Source organism: Benincasa hispida, chromosome 4 (assembly GCF_009727055.1).
Source record: "Benincasa hispida cultivar B227 chromosome 4, ASM972705v1, whole genome shotgun sequence".
Lineage (NCBI taxonomy): Eukaryota > Viridiplantae > Streptophyta > Magnoliopsida > Cucurbitales > Cucurbitaceae > Benincasa > Benincasa hispida.
The window spans coordinates 28,221,062-28,229,765 of NC_052352.1; the positions used below are offsets into that span (position 1 = coordinate 28,221,062).

Genomic DNA, 8,704 nt, shown 5'->3' on the forward strand with positions numbered 1-8,704 from the left:
TACTCCCTTGGATCTGTTTAAAGAGTCCTTCCCAACCATTCGGTTAATCTCCGATGTTCCCCTTCGAGTCTTCGGTTGCGTTTCCTTTGTCCATTCCCATGGTCCAAACCGCACAAAATTTACTCATCGTGCTCAGAAGTATGTCTTTGTTGGGTATCCACTTCATCAACGTGGGTATAAGTGCTATCATCCGTCATCTCGTAAATACTGTGTCTCTACGGACGTCACCTTCCTCGAGGATCAATCGTTCTTCCTTGTTAGTTATCTTCAGAGGGAGAACATGATTGAAGAGACTAATTGGTCCTCTTAGGCTATTCCCTTAGAGTCAACTTCTATTCATATTTCGTCTGATCCTAGTTCTAAGCATGATGACCTAGTCCTTCCTACCAACCAAGTTCCTTGGAAAACTTACTATAGGAAGAATCTCAGGAAGGGAGCAGTATCACCTGTCGAACTAGAACCGTCGGCTCCTGTACATAAGTTAGACCTGCTATCAGATCCAGGTACGTATATTCCTGAAACTAATGATGTTGATGTGTGTACGGAGACTGACAATTGCAGGCAGGATAAGGGCGAAGGAAGTGGTAATACTGAAAGTATGGCAGAAGAGGAGATAGTTGAGAATGAAATGATACCAGTTAATGATGATGTGGAGGATACTACTGAAATTCATAATACACAGATAGCCGATCATGGTGAGAAGCCTGGAGAATTGAAGGATCGTGATGCTTCACTCAATCTTCTTATAGCTCTGAGGAAAGGCACACGTTCATGTACTAAATATCCTATGCATAGTTACATGACGTATAGCAATCTGGCATCTGAGTTCAAAGATTTCACTACCAGTCTGGACACTGTGATGGTTCCAAATTTCATAAATGTTGCGATGGAAAAATCAGAATGGTGGTCTACTGTTATGGAAGAAATGAGAGCTCTCGAGAAGAATGGAATTTGGGAACAGGTGGTTCTACCTGAAGGGCACAAGACAATTGGATGCAAATGGGTGTTTATTATAAAATACAAGTCAGATGGGACGATTGACCGGTACAAGGCTACGCTTGTTGCAAGAGGCTTTACTCAGACCTATGGAGTAGACTACTCTGAAACCTTTTCTCTCGTGACCAAACTAAACACTATCCGAGTGCTTTTGTCGGTTGATGTAAATAAGGATTGGCCCCTACACCAATTTGATGTTAAAAATGCGTTTCTGAATGAGGAGCTTGAAGAGGAAGTCTATATGAGCCCTCCTCCTGGATTCGAGAGTCAGTTAAAAAACAAGGTGTGCAGATTGAAAAAGTCGCTATATGGGTTGAAAAAATCTCCAAAGGCCTGGTTTGGCAAATTCACAACCTTTGTGAAACCACAGGGGTATGTTCAGGGGTATTTTGATCACACTCTATTTACAAAAAGGTCGAGATCAGGGAAGATAGCTGTTCTTATTGTCTACGTTGATGATATTGTTTTATTAGACGGCCGAAGAGTTTGAAATTAAAGACCTCAATGAGCTAAGATACTTTCTGGGAATGGAAGTGGCTCGATCAAAGGAAGATATCTCAGTTTCTCAACGAAAATACACTCTGGACTTACTAAAGAAAATAGACATGACTGGGTGTAAACCTGTTGACACACCTATAGAGTACAATGCGAAGCTTAGTGAGAAAAATGATAGAGTTCCTATTAATAAAGAGAGGTATCAGCGGTTAGTCGGGAAGTTGATCTATTTGTCCCACATAAAACCAGATATTTCGTATGCAGTAGGTGTTGTCAGTTAGTTTATGCAGGCTCCCTGCGAGAATCATATGACAACGATTGAACGTATCCTTCGGTACCTGAAAGGAACTCCTGGCAAGGGACTGATGTTCAGAAAGTCTGATAAACGATATGTTGAAGCCTACGCTGATTCTGACTAGGCAGGTTTTCTTGTTGACAGAAAGTCGATGTCTGGGTATTGTACGTTTGTCTGAGGTAATCTAGTCACCTGGAGAAGTAAGAAACAAGGTGTCATTGCTAAAAGTAGTGCTGGGGCTGAGTATTGGGCCATGAGTCTGGGGATATGTGAAGAAATCTAGTTGAAGAAAGTGTTATCTGATCTCCAGCAAGATAATGAGTTTCCGATGAAATTGTTTTGTGACAACAAAGCTGCCATCAGTATTACACATAACCCGGTTCAACATGACACGTGGAGATTGACATGCATTTCATTAAGGAGAGACTGAACAGTGGAAACATATGCATCCCTTATATTCCTTCAAATCAGCAAGTTGCTGATGTGCTTACAAAGGGGTTACTATGTAACGACCCGAGTTCAAGAGGGGTACATGAATGAATCGATATCACATCTGAATGAGAGGGATCCTGAGGACATCAAAATATGGTTAAAAAAGGCTTAAAACAATTGAAAGTTACTACCTATACCAACAAAATGCACCTTCCTTTTCGGTGGCTCAATCATAAGAACTCCAGAGTTAAGCGTGCTTAGCTTAAAACAATCCTGAGGACAAAGCATGTTGAAAGGACCCGTGTTGGTAAGGCAAGTGAGGATTTCCACGTAACTGTGTGTTGTTATTCTCTTTTCCTCTTTTATATTTTAACAAAATCTGATAAGAAACAAAATATAGTGTGCTAGATATTTCAAACGTATATGTAATTGCTTTTTTAGTAGTGGTGTGTTAGGTAACAAATAAAGTGTGGGGTTAATAACTTTTCTACCTAACATATCTTCAAGTTTATTTAGTTCTTAAACTTTAAAATGTCAATTTTAGTCCCTAAACATCTAAGTTAGTTTCAAATTGGTCCGAATTAAAATATCTATTTTGGTATTTGAACATCAAGAAAGAACTATTTTTACTATTACTTTTTTTTTTATTTTTTTATTTTTAATTTCTAACAAAAGAATGATGTAGTTTCGTGTATTCTAGTATGTTAATATGTGTATTATTTCAAGCCAAATAAACTAAGAGACAAACATTGGGAAAAAAAAACAATTTAAAGGTAAAAAGTCACATAACAATGACAAAAATTACTTTAAAAAAAGTTGATATTAAGAAGTTTAAAACCAAGATGGTACAAACTTGGAAAGCCCCTAGATTCAAACTTTGTTTTTTCCTCTCAAAAAAGTTGATATTAAAAAGTTTAAAACCAATATAATGGGAGAGACCTCTCATTATATGAAAGTTTTAATTACAAGTGGTAGAAGAACAAAATGTTCTACTTAGTCAAGTTTGAAGGGTAGATCTTTAAATTCAAACTTTGTGGGGGCAATAATAACAGTCACTATAGTTTACTAATGCATTACCGATATATCTTATCAATTTATTTATTTAAATGGAATGTTTATCAAATTATAACCAGTGAAGCCATTGGTTTTGCCACAACTCTTCAATCTCTCGATACTTTTGAGAAATAACAATAACTTGTTAACCGTAAACACTCATTAATTGCTACAAATATTCTCCACATTTAGCATTGACGATCAAGAAACAAAACTCGATTTGATATGAACAAATGTGCCTCAATCTTGCTATGCGAACTTGAAGAAAGATGAACACAATTAAAAGAAGTTGCACTAAATGAAGTAAAATGAAATTATAGAAGAATCCAACTTCATTTAACAAAGACTCTTACTTTAAGTGAGCTTCATTTACTCTCGGAAGGTTACAAATTCTTGGATAAATTCTTTATATAATATATACAATAATCAAAGAGATGTATCTCTATAAACATATGTACTTGCATACGGACACATGTATGTTTATTTTCAAAGAAATTTGAATATGTTAATATCTTTACCGATCATGAAAGAAATGTTTGTTTATAGTGTTTGTGGGATTTCTAACCTTGAGAAATTGTTAGGTATAGACTAACAATGCAAGAAGTTGATAAGTCATAAAATTGATATTTTGTGCCAACAATGGAATTAAATTTTAAACATTTTGTGAGTTAACAACTCCCCCTCCTTAGGCCTAATACACCCTCAAGTTTATCTGGTTCTTCAAGTTACAAAATGTCAATTTTAGTCTCTAACTTCCCAAGTTAGTTCCATTTTGGTCGTCTCAATCAAAATATCGATCTTAGTATATGGACTTTTTAAAAAAAAGGAACTATTTTGGATGATTACTTTTATTTTAATTTTAAAAAATGATGTGACTTCGTATATATTCTAGTATATTAACATAAACATTATTTCAAACAAAATAAATTAAAAGACAAAAATTGGATAACATACATTTTTAAGGTAAAAAGTCACTTAACAATAACTAAAATTACCCCTTTTATGTACAACAACTAAAATAATGAACATTTCAAAAGCTTAAAACCCAGACGGTACCAACTTGAGAAGCTCCTAGATTTAAACATTCTTTTAAAGGAAAACCTCTCATTATATGAAAATTTTTAATTACATGTGATAAGTTTGAAGGTCAAATCTTTAAATACATACCTTGTAGAGTGATAATAACGTACATTATAGTTCGTTAATGCATTACCAATTTATCTTATCTATTTATTTATTTAAATAAAATATTCATCAAATTATAACCAGCGAAGCCGTAGATTGTGCCTCATTTTTCAACCTCAACTAGATACTTTTGAGAAATAACAATAATTAGTTAACTACAAATACTCATTACTACAAATATTCTCCACATTTAGCAATAATAATCGATAGACAGGACTCAATCTGATATGAACAAAGGCGTCTCAATCTTCCCATGTGAACTTTCAGAAAGATGTCAAGAACGAACCCTACGTGTCAAAATTTACAATTAAAAGAAGTTGCACTAGGGTAAAGTGGAATAAAAAAAGAATCTGACTCATGGATGGTTACAAATTCTTGGATGGCTAATTGAAAACAGATAATGTCAGCTTTATGGTGTCTATTAAATATAGTCTCTGTTCTAAGTCCTTTTATTTGCTTTTTCGGCTACATTTACACTATTACATAATGGTTGATCATGCTCATAAAATTGGAACGTTACAACTCTTGAAATACCTCATAGAATGTCTACGGTTCATTTTGAGGCTATATAAAGCTAAGCAATTTGTATTTAGTACTTTGGGTTTAAAACTTGAAAGGTTTTAAGTTTTCTGTTTCAAGTGTTCTTGTAATAGAATGCATGAATACTTGGAGTCTTATTGATCTATCTTGCTAGTGGAGTGTTTTGAAGATCAAAAGTTATTGGGAGCCATAAGTTTATCTGATCCTTGGTTTGTTTGATCATCAAAGTAATTTGTAATCTAGCTATCTTAAAGGTCGAGACCAATCTGGAGCTATATTGGGGTTGAATCTTTTGAGTCTTGTTTTTAAAGATAGTTCTTAGATATGAAGATCAAAGGTCTCTTATCATTTTGATATCAATATCAATAATCCCTTCTTGTTTTTCGTTCATGATCCCATGGGTAATAAGGCACAAGCCTGTTGAATAAATTTGCTCAATGAAAAATTGATGACAACTCGGATAGTCTAAAGTTAATAATGGCTGTTAGTTACATACCTTATCAGGAGAATATTCTGATGACATCCATGATCGAAGCATCAAGATGGATGGAGATGAGCTTTCCTATGGATTATCAATCAGACCTGCAAGTCAAGATTTAAGACCCAAAACAGTTCAAACATAGTAAATAGTTTCAATAGGAATGCCATAGCTGAAATGGAAACATTGATATAGTGAAAAGAACACAACTCAAATTACAAAGAGACATGAACCAAATAAACTATTAAAAATTAGGAGATGTACTCGAATATCCCAATTAAGTTGACACATCTATAGGACCCTCATCATATCCAATACAAAACGAGATTTCAGAGATTACTATAAATCTAAAATACTTGAATACATAGAAAAAACAAAAACATTAATTGAGACAAATATCCTAAATAGAATAATTTTCAAAGAGCTTGAACGGGGAAAGGTAATTATGTAGAGGCTTTCTAAGTGCTTAAAAATTAATTTAGAAGTCAGGAATGTGCAAGTAAACAAGAAATTAGTTCTGGTTGAATTTACACCTCTATCTTACTTGCCAAGCAAAAACGTTAGGGAGATGGAGGTGCAGGAATTATTCCCCATTTCGCCCGCACATCATTCAAATCCTCGTGGAAGTGTCGCTCATAATATATACACATGAGATCTGTGCATTGCATGCCAGCACGGATAGCCCAAGGGAAGTAATGCTGGAAAAACAATTTTCTCTGTTTCTCATTGAATCTTGCTGTGCCTCCCAAAACAGACAGCATGCACATTGGAAGGTGCATTTGCTCAAATTCAATAACCTTCAATGCCGACTCGCCGATCAAGTTCGTGGGAAGACCAAATAAGGTGTGCCAGAAGTCATGAACCTCACGAGCTCGCATGGCAACATACTCGAGTTCATCAGTATCCATGAATCGAACAGGAGGCCGGTCGTCTGGAGAAAAGTTCCTGGAACCCATAAAATTAGCATATGCACCTCCAAAGGTGTTGGATGGAAGGTCCCATGCATGCCCAACTTCTGATGATAACACACGTGGTCGCTCCAACAACACTGCCTGAACAAGAAATGAGTCATCCAACAGATGAAAGACCTTTAGCAAGCTGGAACTAGGAACATCTTCGCATAACAGAAAGGAACTAACTGAGCCAAAATGACAATGATTTATGATGGCAACTGGAAAAAATAAAACTGGGGCAGAGCAAGGAATGAACGAACTAAAACATTCATTTCAGATAGTAATTGATTGAGGATTCCAACTTAGTTCCATTGCCCAATCGTAACTAAAATAGAAAAAAATAAATACATTTAGATCTTATTTTTATCATAGTATATTTTAAAAGATTAGATGCTCCAAATCATAGTTCTGGCACATTTCCAACACTTAGGTGAAACTCGTGTTTCGTGTTTTTATTTCCAAGGGAGGAAAGGAAGCCATGATAGAGAGGGGGAGGAAGGAATACATGAGCACAACTCAGCCAATTACAAGATCCCATAAGAAAACACAAGCATATCAACCCAATTCATTCTCAAATATGAATTTGATAAAGCAAATAACCTTGTTTCTGTAGCACTCAAATAAAAGAAATTACAAAACTTAGACAAGATAGCCATTCAATTCTTTTTATTTCATATTCTTCATCATCTTAAATATAAGCATATTAAGTTCTTCCTTTTCATTCCTCGTGAATACACTTGCAAATTATGAAGAATATGAAACATAAATTTTCTTGATTAAAAGCTTACTCTGCCTTCGGCAGTTTTTTTCATCCTTTCAAGAACCCTTTCAAAAGCAGGCTTTCCGGTTGTCTCCCCAAGAGCTGCTATTAGATCTGCTCGCCGTGGATCCAGCAAGGCGCCTACTGCTGAACCAAATGCAACTGCAGCTTGCTGCCATCTATTGAGCTGGATACGTACACCACCTACCATATCGGATAATACTTTTTCTCTTCTTTCTTTTTCTCCTACCCTGGGGGGCAACAAATCAGTTTTAATGTAGACTGCTGACTTTAAGAAGCAAGATAGCAAAAAAGAACTACAAAATTTCTCTATTATTAAAGACCATAAGGAAACCATAAAATGTAATTAACTCAAATAAATCCAACCCACAAACAATGCCTTTCAAAATTGGCTCTGGCCAAAATTCTAAACAATACCCAGTACCAAAAATTAAGTAATGTTAAAACTATATAGAGGCTAGCTAGATAGAGAAGACCACATCTCTAGCCAAGAGAGAACGAATATAAGATTAAAAGAGAGTAACAGCCTTTAAAAGAATTTGGCTCTTTATGAAGCATTTCTCCTGATACTTTTCATACAAAAATCTCAAAATTACATAACAAGTAAAAGAAATTTATTGCGAAAATACAGAAAAATTTGTGTAATATATTGAGAGGAGTGGGATTTTAGAGAGATCACGAGAATGTTGACAACAATGAACTTGGACACTATATGAAATGGTCAAACAATTGAAGCAGATGGTAGAAAAACCACAGGCTATTTGATTTCAATAGACTCCATAACAAAGGGTAGACAAAAACAAGAGAACACCATCGTTAAGTAAGTCTTACAGGACTTCTCGAATCAGTAATAAGAGTAAAAACAACGATATTTCCCCCTAAATCAACAAGGAAATCAAAGTTCAATTAAGAAAGCTAATGATATCAGAATCCAGCATAAATCGAGAGCTGCGAATTGCCAAACAAAGTCCACAAAACATTCAAACAAACAAAAATCAACTAGAAAAATCGAATTAAATCGAAAGATACGAAACGAATTGAATTGAAATGAAACGTGATCAAGTCACCAAATCCAGAGATAGAATGAATTGAATCACACCCAATGAAGTTAGAGTGAGAGAGCATCAGAAATACGACTTTACCGCCGCTTTTCAGCCTCTGTACTCGACTACCCAGCCTTACAAATCGTTATCCATGATTTCTTTAACCGACACCCACCGCCGGCGAAGCCTCTAATCCGTCTCCGTTTAGCCTTTCACGATTTCCAGCCCTAAAAGCAAAGAAGATGTATAATTTCAAAAATGCCCTTTGGCTGAAAAGACCTAAATGCCCATTAATTAAAACATTTAAGATTTCTTACCATTTTTAACGTGAGATTGTCCAAAATAATCTAAAAAAGTTATCTTTCATCGCAAACGCTTTTTTAAATATATATTTTTTATATTTAAAAAGGCCACTTTCTAACCATTAGTAAAGAACTTATGTATAATGACCTT

General features: G+C 35.2%; 1 protein-coding gene across 2 annotated transcripts; it reads right to left on the minus strand.

The window, feature by feature from the left end:
- Positions 1-4,476: 4,476 nt before the first annotated feature.
- On the minus strand, positions 4,477-8,494 carry LOC120076822 (ubiquinone biosynthesis protein COQ4 homolog, mitochondrial). 2 transcript variants are annotated; one of them, XM_039030753.1, is made up of 5 exons: positions 8,351-8,494; positions 7,216-7,438; positions 6,008-6,526; positions 5,493-5,578; positions 4,477-4,743 (listed from the first exon to the last, which is right to left on the minus strand). In XM_039030753.1, the coding sequence occupies exons 2-3, from the start codon at positions 7,396-7,398 to the stop codon at positions 6,035-6,037; spliced, it is 675 nt and encodes a 224-aa protein (XP_038886681.1). In that variant the 5' UTR covers positions 7,399-7,438; positions 8,351-8,494; the 3' UTR covers positions 4,477-4,743; positions 5,493-5,578; positions 6,008-6,034. The 2 variants fall into 2 exon arrangements, with proteins under 2 accessions (XP_038886681.1, XP_038886682.1); XM_039030754.1 differs by having other exon boundaries at positions 6,019-6,526; positions 8,351-8,478.
- Between the last annotated feature and the right edge of the window lie 210 nt (positions 8,495-8,704).